The sequence below is a fragment of the Loxodonta africana genome, chromosome 11, assembly GCF_030014295.1.
Source record: "Loxodonta africana isolate mLoxAfr1 chromosome 11, mLoxAfr1.hap2, whole genome shotgun sequence".
NCBI lineage: Eukaryota > Metazoa > Chordata > Mammalia > Proboscidea > Elephantidae > Loxodonta > Loxodonta africana.
The window spans coordinates 106,687,446-106,710,935 of NC_087352.1; the positions used below are offsets into that span (position 1 = coordinate 106,687,446).

At 37.0% G+C, this 23,490-nt stretch overlaps 1 protein-coding gene across 2 annotated transcripts in view; it reads right to left on the reverse strand.

Annotated features, from left to right (window-relative positions):
- Positions 1–5,819: 5,819 nt before the first annotated feature.
- Positions 5,820–23,490, reverse strand: part of CEP76 (centrosomal protein 76) — a 32,228-nt gene continuing 14,557 nt past the window's right edge. The window contains exons 9-13 of one of the 2 annotated variants that reach the window (XM_064294753.1): positions 20,777–20,943; positions 19,532–19,865; positions 16,220–16,437; positions 15,353–15,468; positions 5,820–11,177 (exon numbers count right to left, since the gene is read on the reverse strand). In XM_064294753.1, the coding sequence (XP_064150823.1) occupies positions 11,152–11,177; positions 15,353–15,468; positions 16,220–16,437; positions 19,532–19,865; positions 20,777–20,943 (861 nt within the window). In that variant the 3' untranslated portion in view covers positions 5,820–11,151. The other variant, XM_003406390.4, reaches the window with a different exon arrangement.

Here is a 23,490-nt window from a genome sequence, read left to right on the forward strand (position 1 = left end):
ATGGACATGGGAAATACAAGGTGGAGACAAGAAGTATGCTGTCACATTGTAGGGAGAGCAACTAGGGTCACATAACAATGTGTGTATAAATTTTTGTATGAGTAACTGACTTGAATTTTAAACTTTCACTTCAAGCACAATTAAAAAAAAAAGACATATAGATTAATGTAATACAATTGAGAATGCAGCAATAAACTCATGTGTCTATGGTCAACTAATTTCCATACAACTGATTTGTATGGTGCCAAGACCATACAGTGGGGAAAGAACAGTCTTTACAACAAACAGTACTGGGACAACTGGAGAGCCACAGGCCAAATAATGAAGTTGGACCCTTACCTCATACCACATACAAAAACTAACTAAAAATGGAGCAAAGACCTAAATGTAAAAGCTAACACTATAAATCTTCGAGAAGGAAACACAGGGGTAAATCTTCACGACCTTGAATTTAACAATTGATTCTTAGATATGAAACCAGAAGCACAAGCAACAAAGGAAAAAATAGATAAACTGAACTTCATGAAATTTTAAAACTTTTGTGCTTCAAAAAGCACCATCAAGAAAGTGAGAAGACAACTCACACAATGGGAGAAAATAGTTACAAATCATATCTGATAAGGGACTTATATCTAGAATATAAAAAAAAAAAAAAACCCTTAAAACTCAACAATACAGCCAAGGATCATATATCCAGCAAAACTCTCTCTGAAATATGAAGGTGAAATTAAGATATTTACAGAAAAACACAAGCTTAGAGAATTTGCAAAAACCAAACCAAAGCTACAGGAAATACTAAAGGAAATTGTTTGGTCAGGAAACCAATAATATCAGATACCAGCACAACACAAGGTCACGGAACAGAACATCCTGATATCAGCTCAAATAGGGAAATCACAAAAACAAATTAAGATTAATTAAAAAAAAATGCTCAAAACAGGGAATCATGGAAGTCAGTATGTAAAAGATCACAATAATCAAAAAGAGGGACTAAATACAGGTGGCATAGAACTGCCACATGGAGAGGGATACAAGGCGATATAGGACAATACAAGTTAGGTTTTTACTTAGAAAAATAGGAGTAAATATTAAGGTAACCACAAAGAGGTATAACAACTCCATAACTCAAAATAAAAACCAAGAAAAACGTAACGACTCAGCAAACATAAAGTCAAATACTATGAAAATGGGGATCTCACAATTTACAAAGAAAAACATCTCAGCACAAAAAAGTAAGTGGAAAAATGAAATTGTTAACAACACACATAAAAAGGCATCAAAATGACAAGACTAAACGCTTATCTATAATTACGCTGAATGTAAATGGACTAAATGCACCAATAAAGAGACAGAGAGTCTCAGACTGGATAAAGAAACATGATCCGTCTATATGCTGCCTACAAGAGACACACCTTAGACTTAGAGACAGAAACAAACTAAAACTCAAACGATGGAAAAAAATATATCAAGCAAACAACAAGCAAAAAAGAAGAGGAGTAGCAATATTAATTTCTGACAAAATAGACTTTAAAGTTAAATCTACCACAAAGGATAAAGAAGGACACTACATAATGATAAAAGGGACAATTGACCAAGAAGATAAAACCATATTAAATATTTATGCACCCAATGACAGGGCTGCAAGATACATAAATCAAATTTTAACAGAACTGAAAAGTGAGATAGACACCTCCACAATTATAGTAGGAGACTTCAACACACCACTTTCGGAGAAGGACAGGACATCCAGTAGGAAGCTCAATACAGACACGGAAGACCTAATTACTACAATCAACCAACTTGAACTCATTGGCTTATACAGAACTGTCCACCCAACTGCTGCAAAGTATACTTTTTTTTCTAGCGCACATGGAACATTCTCTACAATAGACCACATATTAGGTCATAAAACAAACCTTTGCAGAACCCAAAACATCGAAATATTACAAAGCATCTTCTCAGACCACAAGGCAATAAAACTAGAAATCAATAACAGAAAAACTAGGGAAAAGAAATCAAATACTTGGAAACTGAACAATACCCTCCTGAAAAAAGACTGGGTTATAGAAGACATCAAGGAGGGAATAATGAAATTCATAGAATGCAACGAGAATGAAAATACTTCCTATCAAAACCTCTGGGACACAGCAAAAGCAGTGCTCAGAGGCCAATTTATTTCGATAAATGCACACACACAAAAAGAAGAAAGAGCCAAAATCAGAGAACTGTCCCTACAACTTGAACAAATAGAAAGCGAGCAACAAAAGAATCCATCAGGCACCAGAAGAAGACAAATAATAAAAATTAGAGCTGAACTAAATGAATTAGAGAACATAAAAACAATTGAAAGAATTAACAAAGCCAAAAGCTGGTTCTTTGAAAAAATTAACAAAATTGATAAACCACTGGCTAGACTGACTAAAGAAATACAGGAAAGGAAACAAATAACGCGAATAAGAAACGAGAAGGGCCACATCACAACAGACCCAACTGAAATTAAAAGAATCATATCAGATTATTACGAAAAATTGTACTCTAACAAATTTGAAAACCTAGAAGAAATGGATGAATTCCTGGAAAAACACTACCTACCTAAACTAACACAATCAGAAGTAGAACAACTAAATAGACCCATAACAAAAAAAGAGATTGAAACGGTAATCAAAAAACTCCCAACAAAAAAAAGCCCTGGCCCGGATGACTATATTGCAGAGTTGTACCAAACTTTCAGAGAAGAGTTAATACCACTACTACTAAAGGTATTTCAAAGCATAGAAAATGATGGAATACTACCGAACTCATTCTATGAAGCCACCATCTCCCTGGTACGAAAACCAGGTAAAGACACCACAAAAAAAGAAAATTACAGACCTATATCCCTCATGAACATAGATGCAAAAATCCTCAACAAAATTCTAGCCAATAGAATTCAACAACATATCAAAAAAATAATTCACCACGATCAAGTGGGATTTATACCAGGTATGCAAGGCTGGTTTAATATCAGAAAAACCATTCATGTAATCCACCATATAAATAAAACAAAAGACAAAAACCACATGATCTTATCAATTGATGCAGAAAAGGCATTTGACAAAGTCTAACACCCATTTATGATAAAAACTCTCACCAAAATAGGAATTGAAGGAAAATTCCTCAACATAATAAAGGGCATCTACACAAAGCCAACAGCCAACATCACCCTAAATGGAGAGAGCCTGAAAGCATTTCCCTTGAGAACGGGAACCAGACAAGGATGCCCTTTATCACCGCTCTTATTCAACATTGTGCTAGAAGTCCTAGCCAGAGCAATTAGGCTAGACAAAGAAATAAAGGGCATCCGGATTGGCAAGGAGGAAGTAAAATAATCACTATTTGCAGATGACATGATCTTATACACAGAAAACTCTAAGGAATCCTCTAGAAAACTACTGAAACTAATAGAAGAGTTTGGCAGAGTCTCAGGTTATAAAATAAACATACAAAAATCACTTGGATTTCTCTACATCAACAAAAAGAACACCGAAGAGGAAATCACCAAATCAATACCATTCACAGTAGCCCCCAAGAAGATAAGATACTTAGGAATAAATCTTACCAAAGATGTAAAAGACCTATACAAAGAAAACTACAAAGCACTACTACAAGAAATTAAAAAGGACATACTTAAGTGGAAAAACATACCTTGCTCATGGATAGGAAGGCTTAACATAGCAAAAATGTCTATTCTACCAAAAGCCATCTATACATACAATGCACTTCCGATCCAAATTCCAATGTCATTTTTTAATGTGATAGAGAAACAAATCACCAACTTCATATGGAAGGGAAAGAAGCCTCGGATAAAAGCAAAGCATTACTGAAAAAGAAGAAGAAAGTGGGAGGCCTCACTCTACCTGATTTCAGAAGCTATTATACAGCCACAGTACTCAAAACAGCCTGGTACTGGTACAACAGACACATAGACCAGTGGAACAGAATTGACAACCCAGATATAAATCCATCCACATATGAGCAGCTGATACTTGACAACGGCCCAGTGTCAGTTAATTGGGGAAAAGATAGTCTTTTTAACAAATGGTGCTGGCATAACTGGATATCCATTTGCAAAAAAATGAAACAGGACCCATACCTCACACCATGCACAAAAACTAACTCCAAGTGGATCAAAGACCTGAACATAAAGACTAAAACGATAAAGATCATGGAAGAAAAAATAGGGACAACCTTAGGAGCCCTAATACAAGGCATAAACAGAATACAAAACATCACCGAAAATGACGAAGAGAAACCAGATAACTGGGAACTCCTAAAAATCAAACACATATGCTCATCTAAAGACTTCACCAAAAGAGTAAAAAGACCACCTACAGACTGGGAAAGAATTTTCAGCTATGACATCTCCGACCAGCGCCTGATCTCTAAAATCTATATGATTCTGTCAAAACTCAACCACAAAGACAAACAACTCAATCAAGAAGTGGGCAAAGGATATGAACATGCACTTCACTAAAGAAGATATTTGGGCAGCTAACAGATACATGAGAAAATGCTCTCGATCATTAGCCATTAGAGAAATGCAGATTAAAACTACGATGAGATTCCATCTCACTCCAACGAGGCTGGCATTAATCCAAAAAACACAAAAGAATATATGTTGGAGAGGCTGCGGAGAGATTGGAACTCTTATACACTGCTGGTGGGAATGTCAAATGGTACAACCACTTTGGAAATCTATCTGGCATTATCTTAAACAGTTAGAAATAGAACTACCATACAACCCAGAAATCCCGCTCATAGGAATATACCCTAGAGAAACAAGAGCCTTCACACAAACAGATATATGCACACCCATGTTTATTGCAGCTCTGTTTACAATAGCAAAAAGTTGGAAGCAACCAACGTGTCCATCAACGGATGAATGGTTAAATAAATTGTGGTATATTCACACAATGGAATACTACGCATCGATAAAGAACAGTGACGAATCTGTGAAACATTTCATAACGTGGAGGAACCTGGAAGGCATTATACTGAGCGAAATTAGTCAGAGGCAAAAGAACAAATATTGTATAAGACCACTATTATAAGATCTTGAGAAACAGTATAAACTGAGAAGAACAGATACTTTTGTGGTTACGAGGAGGGGAGGGAGGGAGGATGAGAGAGGGTTTTTTACTGATTAATTAGTAGATAAGAACTGCTTTAGGTGAAGGGAAGGACAATATTCAATACATGGAAGGTCAGCTCAACTGGACTGGACCAAAAGCAAAGAAGTTTCCGGGATAAACTGAATGCTTCAAAGGTCAGCGGAGCAAGGGCGGGGGTTTGGGGACCATGGTTTAAGGGGACTTCTAAGTCAATTGGCAAAATAATTCTATTATGAAAACATTCTGCATTCCACTTTGGAATGTGGCGTCTGGGGTCTTAAATGCTAACAAGCGGCCATCTAAGATGCATCAATTGGTCTCAACCCACCGGGAGCAAAGGAGAATGAAGAACACCAAGGTCACACGATAACTAAGAGCCCAAGAGACAGAAAGGGCCACATGAACCAGAGACCTACATCATCCTGACACCAGAAGAACTAGTTGGTGCCCGGCCACAATCGATGACTGCCCTGACAGGGAGCACGACAGAGAACCCCTGAGGGAGCAGGAGATCAGTGGGATGCAGACCCCAAATTCTCACAAAAAGACCAGACTTAATGGTCTGACTGAGACTAGAGGAATCCCGGCGGTCATGGTCCCCAAACCTTCTGTTGGCCCAGGACAGGAACCGTTTCCGAAGACAACTCATCAGCCATGGAAGGGACTGGACAGTGGGTAGGAGAGAGATGCTGATGAAGAGTGAGCTAATTATATCAGGTGGACACTTGAGACTGTGTTAGCATCTCCTGTCTGGAGGGGGAATGAGAGGATAGAGAGAGTTGGAAGCTGGTAAAATTGTCATGAAAGGAGAGACTGGAAGGGCTGACTCATTAGGGGGAGAGCAAGTGGGAGTACGGAGTAAGGTGTATATAAACTTATATGTGACAGTCTGACTTGATTTGTAAACGTTCACTTGAAGCTCAATAAAAGTTAATTAAAAAGAAAAAAAACTCAACAATAAAGAGATAACCCAATTTAAAAATGGGCAAAGGATCTGTTATGGAAAGAATTGTGTCCCCCAAAAATGTGTGTCAACTTGGCTAGGCCATGATTCCCAGTATTGTGTGACTGTCCACCATTTTGTCTTGTCACCTCATGTGAATTTCCTATGTGTTGTAAATCCTATCTGTTTGGTGTTAATGAGGTGGGTTTGGCGGCAGTTATGTTAATGAGGCAGGACTCAATCTACAAGATTAGGCTGTGTCTTAAATCAATCTCTTTCGAGATATAAAAGATAGAAACCAGCAGAGAGACAAGGGGACCCCATACCAACAAGAAACAAGAACCAGGATAATGACACATCTTTGGACCCAGGGTCCCTCGACTGAGAAGCTCCTTCACCAGGAAAGGGTGATGACAAGGATCTTCCTCCAGAGCCGACAGAGACAGAAAGCATTCCCCTGGAGCTGGGACTCTGAAATCAGACTTCTAACCTCCTAGACTGTGGAAGAATAAATTTCTCTTTGTTAAAGCCATCCACTTGTGGTATTTTTGTTTCAGCAATACTAGATGACTCAGACAGGATCTGAGTACTCTCTCTGAAGAAAATATACAAATGGCCTATAAGCACATGAAAGATACTCCGCTTCGTTAGTCACCATGAAATGCATATCAAAACCACAATGAGATACCACTTACACCCACTAGGATGGCTAGAATAAAAAAGTCAGTATCAGGTGTTAGAGAGAATGTGGAAAAATCAGAACTCTCATACACTGCTAGTGGGAATGTAAAACGGTATAGCACCCTGGAAAAGAGTGGTAGTGGTAGTTTAAATGATTAAACATAGAGTCATCATATGACCCAGCAATTCCACGCCAGGAGAAATAAAAACCTATGCACACACAAAAACTTGTAAGCAAATATTCACAGCAGCATTATTCACAATAGCCAAAAGGTAGAAACAACTCAAATGTCCATCAATGGAGAAAACTGAAACAAAATATGATCTATCCATAACAGTGGAATATTATTTATTTGGTCATAAAAAGGAATGAAGTACTAATACATGCTACACCATGGATGAACCTTGGGAATATCATGCTAAATGAAAGACGCCAGTCACAAAAGACCACATATTGTATGATTCCACTCATATGAGATGTCTAAAATAGGGAAATATAGAGATAAAATACTCATTAGTGTTTTCTTAGGAATGGGAAGGAGAGGGAGAACGCGGGTGACAGCTGCAGGCTACAGCACTTCTTTTCGAGGTGGTGAAAATGTCCTAAAATTGACTGATGGCCGCTCATACGTGGGTAAATTTATGGCACGTGAATTATATCTCAATAAAACTGTTTAAAAAACTAGAAGTTCGTAATAAAATGTTTACTTATGACCAAACCAAATAAGATTTTTGTAACTTCTGACAATCATTTCCTTGTTTTGTACTGTCATACTATCATTCCCTTAACCATACATTTTGACAAAGATGTAAAATTTAAATAAAAACTGGCCAGTTACACCAACTTTGTGACTGAATTTCAGAATTCTCTCAGAATACAGACTGAATATAACTAAAATTTTTTCTGGATGCAGATGAGTGGGCACTATCCCAGTATCTCAGTCATCCACTGAATCTCTTGTTAAGTAACCAAATAGTAAAATTCTACATGCCTTCATATTATTGAGGGGCCCTGGTTAAAAGCTATGGCTACTAACCAAAAGGTCGGCAGTTCAAATCCAGCAGCTGCTCCTTGGAAACCCTATGGGGCAGTTCTGCTCTCTCCTACAGGATAGGTATGAGTCAGAATCGACTCGATGGCAACAAGGTTCGTATTATTGACCTACCACACCATGAGTAACCTTAGACAGCTCACTGCCAAAGCTTCCCCAGGCAGCCTCCACAAAATATAATTCTGGCCATATCTGTCAGCGACTTGACAATCTATTGTTACTGTCAGGGGCCGTCGAGTTGGTTCCAACTCACAGCCACCCTACGCACAACAGAACGAAATGCTGCCCAGTCATGTGCCATCCTCACAACGCTTGCTATGCTTGAGCTCATTGTGGAAGTCACCATGTCAATCCATCTCGTTGAGGGTCTTCCTCTTTTTCGCCAACCCTTGCTTTACCAAGCATGTCTTTCTCCAGGGACTGAACCCCCCGATAACATGTTCAAAGTATGTGAGACGAAGTCAAGCCATTCCTGCTTCTAAGAAACATTCTGTCGGTACTTCTTCTAAGACAGACTGTTCATTCTTTTGGCAGTCCATAGCATATTCACTATTTTTAGCCAACACCATAATTTAAAGGCATCAATTCTTCTTCGGTCTTCCTTGTTCATTGTCCAGCTATGTACTATTTTACTTATATATATACATATATATACACACACACATATATATGTATACACATGTATACATATGTAAGTCCACTCTATATATTATTGTAATTTTTGATAGGTTTCATGATAAGTACCATAAGAGACAGGTGCCTTCCATATTCCTACCTCTAGGGTAGAACCACTAAAATGAGAAACAGAAAATTGGAATGGTGGCCTGAGAGGTGATCAGCACTTTTTTTTCAAACAGAGGGCACAGCAGCATCTCCCAGCTTATGGCATCATAAAAATTCTTCCACATTATCTGTTGGGTGGTTACTTAGTCATACGCAATAATGCCATCCCGCAGAAAGAAAAACCTTAATTTGTACACTCAGAGATACAGCAAAAAGAAGTAAACAAAGTCAGAGTTTGAGTTCTGGAACTGATCTACCACTAGAGATATTGGGCAAGGAACTTCGCTGAATCTCCATTTCATTAATCTGTAAATTAAGGAGTCTGGAAGCCCTAAGATTCCTTTTAAATCCAAAATGGAGTAATTCCAGGCCATAAAATATGAAATGACATCAAAAATATAAGAGTCTAGTGTTGATCAGATGCCAAAAAGGGAGGGGGGGAAAAAAAAACACAATAGCTATATTCAAAAACACTAGAAAACATCTGCTTTAGAATACCAGCACAGGTCTAAACTCAGTGGCATCGGAGAAAAAAATCTTTCATAGGAATGCCAGCTAAGAATGTCGCCTTTCTTTTAACATGACTATTTCAACACTAGTGTCAAGTAGTTAATTCAAAAACCAAATATGTCAAAGTTAATTACAATGAGTATACCAAATAAACTCAGAAGATAATATTAAACAACATCCAAAACCCATATTTAAATACATTAATGATCACAACTAAACTTCTGCTTTAAATGTAGAATATGCTATACACAATATGTAAAGACACTTCAAAATTGACTGGCTTCTAGTTCAGGTTTAGCTACTTTGTTTTTAAGATTTTTATATAGCCTTTTGCCAATCTCAAATTATTTCTCAAATAAAAGCTGCTGCAAAGCAATGCTACTTTGAAGCAAACAGTTACTACGCTTGGCTGCTAACCAAAAGATTGGTGGCTTGAGTCCACCTAGAGCTGCCTTGGAAGAAAGGTCTGGAGATCTACTTCCAAAAAATCAGCCATTGAAAACCCTATGGAGTACAGTTTTAATCAGGTAGACATTGGGTTGCCATGAGTCAGAACCGATACCACAGAAACTAGTTTATCATTGGTATAAAGGTTAAGCACATGTTAAAAACAGACCCTCCAATTCCTGTACTTATGTACTTAAGTACAGAGTACTTAACTGTTATCTAAGAGTCAAAGAAAAATCATTTAATCGCAAACTGAAGTCTAACCTAAGCTATTTTGTTTAGTATAGGGCATGAACCCCCACGTGTCTGTCAGTTTATTGTACTGTGGGGGCTTGCGTGTTGCTGTGATGCTGGAAGCTATGCCACTGTTATTCAGCTACCAGCAGGGTCACCCACAGAGGACAGGTTTCAGCTCAGCTTCCAGACTAAGACAGACTAGGAAGAAGGACCCGACAGTCTATTTCTGAAAACAATTAGCCAGTGAAAACCTTATGAATAGCAGCAGAACACTGTCTGATATAGTGCTGGAAGATGAGCCCCCCAGGTTGGAAGGCGAGCCCCCCAGGTTGGAAGGCACTCAAAAGATGACTGGGGAAGAGCTGCCTCCTCAAAGCAGAGTTGACCTTAATGATGTGGATGGAGTCAAGCTTTCGGGACCTTCATTTGCTGATGTGGCACAATTCAAAATGAGAAGAAACAGCTGCACACATCCATTAATAATCAGAATCTGGAATATACGAAGTATGAATCTAGGAAAACTGGAAATCATCAACAATGAAATGGTACGCATAAACATTGATATCCTGGGTATTAGTGAGCTGAAATGGACTGGTATTGGCCATTTTGAATCAGACAATCATATAGTCTACTATGCTGGAAATGACAACTTGAATAGGAATGGTGTTGCATTCATCGTCAAAAAGAACATTTCAAGGCCTATCCTTAAGTACAACACTGTCAGTGATAGGATAATATCCTTATGCCTACAAGGAAGACCAGTTAATAAGACTATTATTCAAATTTATACACTAACCACTAAGACCAAAGTTGAAGAAATGCAAGATTTTTATCACCTTCTACAGTCTGAAATTGATCGAACATGCAATCAGGATGCACTGATAATTACTGGTGATTGGAATGCGAAAGTTGGAAACAAGAATTGGTAGTTGGAAAATATGGCCTTGGTGACAGAAACAATGCCAGAAACTGAATGACAGAATTTTGCAAGACCAACAATTTCTTCACTGTGAATACTTCTTTTCGCCAACATAAACAGCGATTATACACATAAACCTCACCAGATAGAACACATAGGAATCAAATCGGCTACATTTGTGGAAACAGATGATGGAAAAATTCAATATCATCAATCAGAACAAGGCCAGGGGCTGACTATGGAACAGACCAACACCTGTTCAATGCAAGTTCAAGCTAAAACTGAAGAAAATCAGAGCAAGTCCACAAGACCCAAAACACACCCTTGAGTATATCCCACCTGAATTTAGAGATCATCTCAAGCACAGATTTGATGCATTGAACAGTAATGACTGAAGACCAGACGAGCTGTGGAATGACATCAAGGACATCATACACGTAGAAAGCAAAAGGTCACTGAAAAGACAGGAAAGAAAAAAAAAAACAAGATTAATGTCAGAAGAGACTCAGACTTGCTCTTGAACACTGGGCAGCTAAAGCAAAGGAAGGAATGATGAAGTAAAAGAACTAAACAGAATATTTCAAAGGGCGGCTGGAGAAAAGAAAGTAAAGTATTATAATGACATGCACAAAGAGCTGAAGTTAGAACACCATAAAGGAAGAACATGTTCAGCGTTTCTCAAGCTGAAAGAACTGAAGAAAAAATTTAAGCCTCGAGTTGCAATAGTGAAGGATTCCACGCAGAAAATGCTAAACGACGCAGGATGCATCAAAAGAAGATGGAAGGAATGAATACACAGAGTCATTATACCAAAAAGAATTAGTCGATATTCAACCATTTCAAGAGGTAGCATATGACCAGGAACCGATGGTACCGAAGGAAGAAGTCCAAGCTGCACTGAAGGCACTGGCAAAAAACAAGGCTTCAGGAACCGACGGAATATCAATTGAGATGTTTCAACAAACAGATGCAGCACTGGAAGTGCTCACTCTCTATGCCAAGAAATATAGAAGACAGCTTCCTGGCCAACTGACTGGAAGAGATCCATACTTATGCCTATTCCCAAGAAAGGTGATCCAACTGAATGTGGAAATTATCGAACAATATCATTAATATCACACACAAGCAAAATTTTGCTGATGAGTATTCAAAATCGGCTGCAGCAGTATGTCGACAGGGAACTGCCAGAGATTCAGGCTGGATTCAGAAGAGGACACGGAACCAGGGACATCATTGCTGATGTCCGATTGGTCCTGGCTGAAAGCAGAGAATACCAGAAGGAGGTTTACCTGTGTTTTATCGACTGTGCAAAGGCATTCGACTTTGTGGGTCATAACAAATTATGGATAACGTTGAGAAGAATGGGAATTCCAGGACACTTAATGTGCTCATGAGGAACCTGTACATAGATCAAGAGGCAGTTGTTTGGAAAGAACGAGGGGATACTGAGTGGTTTTAAGTCAAGAAAGGTGTGTGTTAGGGTTGTATCCTTTCACCATACCTATTCAATCTGTATGCTGAGCAAATAATCCAAGAAGCTGGACTGTATGAAGAAGTACGGGACATAAGGATTGGAGGAAGACTCATTAACAACCTGCGTTATGCAGATGACACAACCTCCCTTGCTCAAAGTGAAGCACTTACTGATGAAGGTCAAAGACCACAGCCTTCGGTATGGATTACGCCTCAACATAAAGAAAACAAAAATTCTCACAACTGGACCAATAAGCAACATCATGATAAATGGATTGAAGTTGTCAAGGATTTCATTTTACTTGGATCCACAATCAACACCCATGGAAGCAGCAGTCAAGAAATCGCAAGACGCATTGCATTGGGCAAATCTGCTGCAAAGGACCTCTTTAAAGTGACGAGCAAAGATGTCGCCTTGAAGACTAAGGTGCGCCTGACTCAAGCCATGGTATTTTCAATTGCAGCGTATGCATGTGAAAGCTGGACAATGAATAAGGTAGACCAAAGAAAAACTAACACCTTTGAACTGTGGTGTCGGAGAAGAATATCGACTATACCACGGACTGCCAAAAGTACACACACACGTCTTGGAAGAAGTACAATCAGAATGCTCCTTAGAAGCAAGGATGGGAAGACTGCGTCTTACATACTTTGGACATCCTTCCAGGAGGGATCAGTCCCTGAAGGAGGACATCATGCTTGGTAAAGTACAGGGTCAGTGGAAAAGAGGAAGACCCTCAACAAGGTGGACTGACGCAGTGGCTACAACAATGATCTCAAGTATAACAATTGTAAGGATGGTGCAGGACCAGGCAGTGTGTTTCATTCTGTTATGCACAGGGTCCCTATGAGTTGGAACTGACTCGACGGCACCTAACAACAACAACAAGGTAGGGCATGAAATTAGCAGTATGAATGAGTTCAAGCAATTTATGGTTCATTACTAACACCATCTGATGATTGGATATCCGGCACAGGATACTACTTTATGAGCAATATTCTTTTCAAATATAAAACCTTCATTGGCCTCAAATCTTGCCCTCATTATGAAGTTAAAAAAAAAAGGGCTTCAAATGTGTGTACTTTCCACAACTGCCAAGTTACAGACGTGTTTTTGCAGATCATAGCTAAAAATGTACATTCAATATTAGAAAAAATTAAAACGTCAATTAGGTGTACAATTAAAACTGATTTTAATAAGTTTTATTTTAACAAATTCATGCTTGAGTAATAAAAAATGAAGTTTCTAGGTTTCTGATATTTTCCTACTATATAGATATGCCTCTAATACATATATATGCATATAGAGAGAAAGAGAAAGAGAGGGAGACACAGACAGAGAAGGCTGGTAGTGCATACAGTGGCAAGAAGAACACGTTACAGACATTAGAGAAACATTTTATGTTTTTAATAAAAAAATAACTTTTAAGACAGAGCTAAATATAAAGGGTTAGCTTAATTTTTAAAAAGAAAAATTGTAAGTAGGAAGAGCAGCAGAATTCTAGTGATAAGTGCACTGAGATCATCTTCTGAAACAAATCATCTTCAGAGAAAAATATTCATTCATGTCAGTGCCCAAAAAGGAAATTTGTCTTAGGATTTATACCAAAGGAACACCTGAAATATGTGTGTTACTGTGGTACAGTAGGCAGGAAGCCCTGCCTTCGGCTTAATACAGCCTTGATGTAAATACAGTCTGCCTTTCTGTACATACCTCACACTTTGTCACAAAAGTTGATAGTTACAGCAATTTTGGCAACATAATAAAAATGTCTTAATTCTTATTTTGCTAATTCTCTCAAGTCATGTCAATCTCACAAGGTCAGATTACTATTTTCAATTAAATGGTAGAAGAGGGAATAGTAACATTTTAAAACTTTTTAAACAAGCTAAATCGTAAATATTTACCATAAAACAAAAAGTAAACGTAGAATGCCCTTAGATTTTAATTTTTTTTAAACATTAAATCGCTTTGTTTGCAATGGTGCATTAAAGTGATAAAAAGGACTAATGATGTGCATAGCCAACTTGTGTACAGTAAATAGGAAGACTGATGGATGAAGCAGCCCAATTAAGAAGCAGATGAGAGGTCTAAATGGATGGTCAAACCTATCACGTCATGCAGCTTCTTACAATAAGTCAAATTGCTATAGTCTTTTTTAGTGCACACTTTTGCTCATTTTTAGAACTTTTAAAATTCGCTCATTTTAAAACAAATAGCATGTTCTCAATGGGCTCACACAATGGATCTCTCATATATAGTGTTTTCATCACTACAGTGGAAAAAGTGAGAGAGAAAAGTGGTTTCAGAAGATGGAATCTGTGGAAGAGGCTAGTAATGAATCCTCTGACCACAGAAATCAGAGACAGACAACTAATATGAATTACAGAAGACAACTTACCAGTGCCAGAACAGAGCGGCCCAATACATTTTTTCTAAAATATTCTATTTGTTTTTGTAATGAAAAGGTCTAATATTTGTTCTTGTAATGACAAGATCTAATATAAGTATTTATAAATTATGCACGTACTTTCACACGAGGTTAGTTTTGTTGTTAATATTTATGCTTTTCTGGCATTAGTTTTTCCTAATCTTGTTTCAAGATCTTCTCATCAACCTCTGAAAGTCACAAAGAGTAAACTACAAACATGATAATCCATCACAATGTATTTTTACCTATGTAATAAATAAATCTGTTGCGTGGTTAATTTCTCTCAGTCTGTATAAAATAATCCCATTAATCTATGAAAATTAATGATCATATGATTTTACTATGGCTCAAATCCTTAGAGAAATAGCTTTCTGATTACTTACTAACATAAAGAAAACTGAATAAATTTTGTATTTGTATTTAATCTACTGAATGTCTGTAAACAACGTAACATTTATTAAAATAGAATATGCGCTTAATTTATACTAAATCCTACTCATATTTATACAGGTTTTTCATCCTTCATTTTTTAAATACACACATCATTATTTCTGCAAACATCATCAGTCAAGTATACACAAAACTGATATCTGACATGCAAGCCAGAATGTGATTTTAAGAGAGAACCTCTAAATAGCTAGTAATGGACAATGTGTAAAATTCCAAGAAAACACAGGTGTAATTCCTATAGAAATGTTAGTCCTATAATACTGAGCGATATTTACAAGCAAACATGATCCAAACAGCACATGCAGATTCAGGGTATGTAAACACTCGGACACGAACTGCCAGTCGCACCTGGTCGCCACGGCAACAGATTATTTCTTCACAGAAAGGAGATCTATATGAGGAAGAAAAATAATTCAATTAAAAAGTGAACACAGCCTTTACTTTCTTATTCCCAAGTAAAACCAAAAAGAGCCCAAACCTGTTGTTGAGTCAATTTCGACTCACGGAGACCCCATGTACATCAGAGAACTGTGCCTCATAGGGTTTCGACAGCTGATTTTTCAGAAGTAGATCGTCATGTTTTTCTTCTGAAGTGCCACTAAATCAGTATTTAAAATAGATTTTAAAAATCCTGTCTATGCTACCAACACCTCTGTAATTTTGGCCAAGCTATTAAAATTATAGGCTATATAGCTGGAATCGACTTGAAGGCAGTGGGTGTGGTTTTTTTTTTTTTTTAATCTCCTCATAGTCTATAAATTGAAAAAATTACACCAGACAAGATCAGAGATTTGCAACTAAAGCTGCACTAAAACCACTGGGAAATTTATACCAAGATATACTGTATTTTTACACAAATAACACATGCCTTCTGTTTTGTCTGCACTGCAAAAATACCCCATGGTGGAAGGGAGTGGTTGGCCAACAGAAGAAGGCGCACATTATTTGGGTAAAACTGTGGTGTACACTAGGGCTGCATTTCAGACCTAACACACCAAAATCTGTGGCGAGGAGGCTCAATCCGGTACACTTTGTAAAAACTCCCCATGTGACTCTGATATCATTCCTGAGGAACTACTGGACGAACTGATCTTGAAGAGTTCTAAGCAAAAACATTTATGATTCCATAAACGACACCTTACCGAAGACACGTGGCAAATGCACGCCTTGCATTTCTGTACACAAAGTGTATTGGGAAGCCTTTAAATGTGTGGCCATCAGGTACAGCCCTCCTTATGGCATCCTGAAATTCCTCATTGCCCGCAGATATGCTTGTTGTACGCTCAAATTCGTAGGAAGCCAAGGCTGGTGATAAAAGATAGGAAAGCTGGTCTTCCCAAATGGTAGTGAGGCCAAGATCCTAAAACAATCAAATGAGGAAAAAAAACCCAATTACATTAGAAATGTTGATCACTTTAATATATGCCAAGAAAAGATTTTTAAAATCTGTCACAATTATGTTCCTATTATTACAGGAATGCACAGAAATAAAAACAAAAGGAACAACAGGCATCAGGTTTTACTTTGAGAAACAGTCAAAAAGCTTCAATACAAGAATGTTCATAAAGGCCTAAATCCCACACTTTTAAAATATTTTATTGTGTTTTCAGTAAAGGTTTACACAGCAGATTAAGTTCCCATTCAACAGTTTCTACACAAGTTACTCAGTGGCATATGTTACATTATTCACAATGTATGAACATCCTCAGTATTTCCATTCTGGTGGTTCTGTTTCCATTTTTCTAGTTTCCCTGCCCCCTTACACTCTCATCTTTGTTTTAAAGTAATTGTTGACTTTTTGGTCTCTTACAGATGATTTTGTAAAGGAGCACAGTACTCACAGCTGATACTCTTTTTTTTGTAAGCCAATATGTTATTCAGCTAAAAGGTCCCCTTAGGGATAAGTTTCAGTTCAAGGTTTAGAGTATTTCAGGGCAATAGTCTCGGACAGTCCTCCAGTCTCAACTGGTCCAGTAAGTCTGGTTGCTTTTTTAGGAATTTTATGTCCTGTTCCACATTTTTCTCCCATTCTATCAGTGTCCATCTATCATGGCCCTGATCAGGGTGGTCAGCAGTGGTAGCCAGGTACCAATTAGTGCTTCTGGTCTCAGGGAAGATGAGGCTGTGGTTCATGTAGACTACTTGTCCTGTAGACTAGTTTCTTCAAGTGTTTGGTTTCCTTCTTTCTCTTTTGCTCTAGACACGTACAGACCAACAGTTGTATCTTAGATAGCCACTCACAAAACTTTTAAGATCCCAGACATTACTCACCAAACTAGGATATAGAACATAAACTTTATGAACTATATTACACCAACTGACTGAGATGTCCCATGAGACTATGGTCTTAATCCTTCAAACCCAGGAAATCAATCCCATGAGGTGTCTGGTTATATCTAAGAAGTATCTATAACTGTGCCCCCTATGCACTTTATTATATATATGCGTATATGTGCATACAGTCACACCCATGCTTAACCCCACACTTCTTAACATCTACTAAAAAAGTGTAGTCTTAATATGGAAGACAGTGTCAGTGAATTTTGAGATTACATTTTACTTAAAGAGTTTTGTAGGACTGAATTTAATTTGATTGCTTCTACCATAAGCTCACCTATAGTTGGAAGAGCGCTGGTGCTCAGTGGTTAAAGCAGTCAGCTATTAACAAAAGGTCAGCAGCTTTAACCCACCAGGCGCTCCATGGGAGAAAGATGTGGCAGTCTGCTTCAGTAAAGATTTACAGCCTTGGAAATTCTATAGAGTCACTGTGAGTTGGAATCAACTCGACAGCAGTGGGTTTGGTTTGGGTTTTTTGGTAGTGGGGGGGAAATGCTAACAAATTAACAACTGTCTACATAATTAAACTCAAATATTTACTGAGCAAATACTCTGTAAAAGGTGCTGACTTTTATACTGTAAGAGATAAAAATGTGAAGGGAACATGCTATAGGCCCTTTGGGAGTTTAAACATATTTCTTGTGGAATATTGACGGCAATTATAATTTCATTTATAAAACCAAATGAACTATTGATATCTAAACATATAATGTAAAAATATACATATACATGCACACACATATACATATGTGTGTGTGTATATATAGTTACAAGCATAAAAAAAATCAAATTTTCTAAATATTTTGATTATCACAATAGATCTTTAGTATTTCCTGATTTCCCATTCAAGGTTTTACCTGGTCATAAGGGACCTTAAAAGTCCATATTCATCTATACCTTTCCTGTGACAAAATCTGAGTCTCACTTGCTGATTTAGTGTCCAACACTAGCACCTACCACAACTTTGACTTGTCTATCACAGTAACTCTGATGCTGTAATAAAATATAGATTTCATTTATAAACAGGGCCTAAGAGAAGAAAGCTAACAGGCAATGTAAAGGATGGAAGAAAAGAGAAAGTAATGAAGGGTTTCCTTTGCAATGTACTAGGTACCCTGACTGACCCTATTACAGAAACACACTACAAATTCAGATTAAATATTTTTCAAAACATACTTTAAAATGCTTTGATCAGTTGGCAAGTGAGTAAAAATTATTTTTTGGGAACAAAACTAAGATTAACCAGGAACCCAGAGAACATATTTGCTACAAATCAGTTTGCCTTTGGTGGTTTCAAAGAACAGGTAAAACAGGCTCACCAAGCTTGGGAGACTACTAGGGAACTCCAAAGAGTGAAATCAGAAATAAATCTTCTGTAGGAATTTTCGATTCTATTCCTCTGCTGGAAACCCTGGTGGCGTAGTGATTAAGAACTACAGCTGCTAACTAAAAGGTCAGCAGTTCGAATTCACCAGGCGCTCCTTGGAAACTCTATGGGGCAGTTCTACTCCACCCTATGGGGTCGCTATGAGTCAGAATCGACTCAATGGCAATCGATTTGTTACTCCTCCATTGACTGTATGTGTTGTAAATAACTAGGTACGTTTGTACCCAGTACCTTATCATTCTCTTAATGTTCTCTTTTGATGAACAGGAGTTCTTAATGTTAATGTAGCAGAAAATATTAGTCTTTTCCTTTATGATTAGGGCTTTTTATGTCTTCTTTACGACAGCTTACCAAAAAAGAAATTTAAATGGCTAATCCACAAGAGTCTCAAATTCATTAATAATCACGGAAATGCAAACTAGTCAGGATGAGGGTATCTTTTTACATCTACCCAACTGAGTGTAACAGGAAAACAAAATAAGCAAACAGAAACCAATGTAGAAAACAACCAAAATGAATTATGAAAAAAATTTTTGAATTTGAAAATATTTGAGTCTCAGAACTCAACTCTCAAAAATTTCAAAACTATAAGCTCATAAGGGTAGGGGCTATATTTGCTTTGTTCGGGGTTAGAATAGTATATGGCACTATAGTACACAGACACACACACACAAAGTTAAATGCATAAATAAACTTTTAAAAAACCTGCAACTATTTCAGTGTTAATTACCTTCCTGTGTTCTGACACTAGCAGCCTCAGCTGCATCTCCATCTCATTACTTGTTACTGAGGCATCTATCATGGAAGCACACAGTGGCGGAAAGGGAGGAAGCGACGTTGTAGCTCCTGGAGCACACACAGATTTAATTGCTTCTTCACTCATTGGTTTCCACTTGGATTCATCATTCAAATCAAATACACAGACTTCCACTGAGTCAGAGGGCTGACAATTTCCCAGGAACATCTGATGATTGAAAACACAACCAATTGTTCGATATGGGTACAAGGGTTTGGGCTGTTCGGCAAGTGGAGATTCATCAGGATTGATAGGTTTGTGGATGTACCTAGAAGAAATTAAATTATAATTTTACATAATGAGAACTTAAAAATTAAGAAGGCAGCACTTTACTGAGAAAAAAAATCATTCTAACACTTAAAGTCAAAATTCCTTCCTAGTGCTAGAGTTTATACTTGTTTTTCCCTCTTAGATCTCCCCAATTTAATTACTCTATATTCATTGTATGTTACATCTTCTTACGGATACGGTTCATCAGAACAGTTAATCTCACATAACACAATTAAAATAACTTAGCCATAAATTATTAGGTACATCTAACCAAAACAATTATCAACCAAGGAGGAAGAACATAAAACGAAAAGAGGGCCCAGTTCCTTAGGAATTATAACATTCGAAGACAGGATGAAGGAAAACTGGGAACAGACAGAGAGGAGAGGAAGGATAAAACTGAAAGACAGTAATGTCAGAGAAGCTAAGGAAAGACAGTGTTCCAGGAAAGAGGGAGCACTCAACTCTTTCAAAATCTGATGACAGGCAAAATGACTGAAAAAAAAAAAAAAAGTCCAGTTATTTTTTACAACATGGGGTTGGTGACTACGTCAAATTTTTTTTAAAAATCATGATATATAACTTGAACTTATTTTCAGGGTTAGGGATGATCATAAAAAAAGAAAATAATGCCAATCTTCCTATCCGAAAGTAAACAGAATTTATTTTTTACCAATATCATGTTTTTTGGGTTGGGTATCGTGTTGGCAAAGATTATTTTAGGGGTGTAAATTTTCTTGGAATTTATTTACATAGCTGTTTTCATTGAAGTGATTTTTCACGTAGTCATTGAAAAGGCTCTCATAACTAAAATGAACATATACCTTCAAGAACCATCCATATGAACAAAGAGCCTGTACTTTAAATCACTGACATCTTCATTTCAATATTCCTTTAAACTTAGCTAACCTGTGCCCTGTTAAACTCTCCCAAAAAGTGACTGTTCCATCAGTTCCACAAGTCATAACCCAAGCATGAGGCACACCCTTAGCCTTCGTTCCAACACAGACAAAGGCTTCTAGTCCATATCCGAGAAGAAGGCTGCACAGAAGGTTAGCATGGTCTTCACAGTCACCCTAGGAAATGACATGAAGCAAAATTAAGTATTTACTCTTCATATTATTTCTTCCTCAAATATACAATTACAATAAAAATATGTTAGTAAATTTTTCACTTTTAATCCAGTGTTCAGTTGAAACAATCAGGAAAAAAGAGAATATGCTAATTTTAGGATTACTTTATAAATTCATACTCACCAATCCAATAATCCTAACATGTACACTTTAATAAGGGACATTCAGGTTCAAAAGCTTACAAAAAAACACACTATATAGGGTCACTATGAGTCGGAACTGACTCAACAGCAGGATTTTTTGGGTTTATAGAAAGAAAAGCCATAACATTTCAACTGATCAACAGCTAAGGGACATGAACAGAAAAGGTGACCAATCACATAGCAGGAAATGCAAATAAATAGAAAAACTCTCAAATGTAAATTAAAATCAGTTATAATCTTTATATATAACTTTAGGCAAATACATACATAGGAAAAACTACTGGGAGGAAACACAATAAAATGCCATCAATGGTTACTGAAATAGGATCATATGTGATTTTTTTCCATTTTCCAAATTCTTTTTGATATGGTTGTATCACTTACACAATTAAAAAAAATATGAAGACTACAAAAACAATAGAAAGTATATAATAATAACCGAAAAAAGAAAACCAAACCCAGTACTGTTGAGTCGATTCCGACTCATAGCGACCCTATAGGACAGAATAGAACTGCCCCATAGAGTTTCCAAGGAGCGCCTGGCGGATTTGAACTGCTGACCTTTTGGTTAGCAGCCGTAGCACTTAACCACTACGCCACCAGGGTTTCCATATAATAATATGTTCTGTGAAAACACTATTACTGAAATACTAAACATTGTGGATATAATTATGCAGGTATTTGTGTGTATAGGAAAACTACACACAATATGCAAAATCAAAAACAACTATTGCATAACTGAGTGTTAGAATGGGCGTGATTTCCTTCTCCAAAAAAATCTGTTAGTAGCACTATACTGTTTTTTTTTTTAACGATAATAAAATTTATAATTATTGACTTTTTAAAAATATGTAATCTTCAATCTTTTGGACCTAGTAATACCTATTCTAAGATTTTATCCTAAAAAAACAAAAAAATCAAAAGAAAAATAATAATACGCTCAAAGATATTCAATACAAAAACTCATTCACGATAATATCAGTGAACTGGAAGCAAGTCTAATAACTCAGTCAAGAGAAACCCTTCCTACAACAGGAAAATAGTTAAGGAGTCAACTCAAGTATATCAACTCAAAAAGACTTTACACAGCCATTACAGACCGGAAGTCACAGACAGCAGCAGCGCCTGGAAAACCACTCATAGAATAACGCTCAGTTAGAAAGGAGAACACAAAACTTTATCATGAAATTATGGAAAAACGGAAGACACACGGAGAGAGACGTGACAAACTGGGGAGAGAATTATAGGGGAAGTTCAGCTTTAGAAATTTCCTTTACTGTTGTAATGCCATTATTTGTACAACAAAAATACTTTAAATGCTTAAAAATTTTCAAGCTTCTACTTTATGGTGTGCCTCTTTAAACAAACTTAGGTAGGAAATACAGAAGAGTAAATCAAGGGGCAATTATTTGCTTTATAAAAGAGTTATTTACATCACATTTTAAATATGTGCCATTCCTATCAAATTTCAAAACTTTAATAATAAAAATTTTAAATATATACACACAGCTTTTAGGAACTATCGCTTGGAAATAAGTCAAGATAACTTTTTTTGTTAAGTAATGTTTAACTGTTTTTCTATTATTTTTAAGACATAATCTTTTGACAAATTGATCTCTCATCCATATTGTTTCTTTCACTGTAAGCTTTACCTTATGAACATCCATACTATTTATACAGCCTCGAACTAAACAAAATTACTTCAAAACAGTAATAATACATTAAGGAAATTTTCCTTCCTACCCTGTTTCAACAGAAACTGAATACAAGAAATAGTCTTACTTGCTTATTCTCGTATTATCAACAGTTTTATAACACAGAAGATTAGGAAACTGTTATGAACTGAATGTGTCCCCCCAAAAGACCACTTGAAGTCCTAACCCCTGTACGTGTCTGTGAATGTAACGAACTACAAACAGTCTTCCTCACGTTAATGAGGTCATACATGTAGGAGTAGAAAATTCAACAAAAGCCAAACCCATTGCCACAGAGTCGATGCCAACCTATAACGACCCTATAGACAGGAGTAGGGTAGGCCCTAAACCTAATCCCTTCTGAGGGTGTTTTATAAAAAGGGAAAAAAGAGAGACGCACACTGCGAACACACCATGTGAGGACCCACTTACAAGCCAAACAACACCCAGAAACACCCAGGAATGACCCTGGAGTTGACACAGCCTCGCCCTGCCGACACCCTAAATTTGGATTCTCATCCTCCAAAACTATAAGACAATAAACTCCTATACTCTAAAGCCATCCACTTGTGGTATTTTTTTTATGGTAGCACTAGTAAACTAAGACAGAAACATTCTATAATCTATAAAATTGGTTTATGAAAATCAACTTG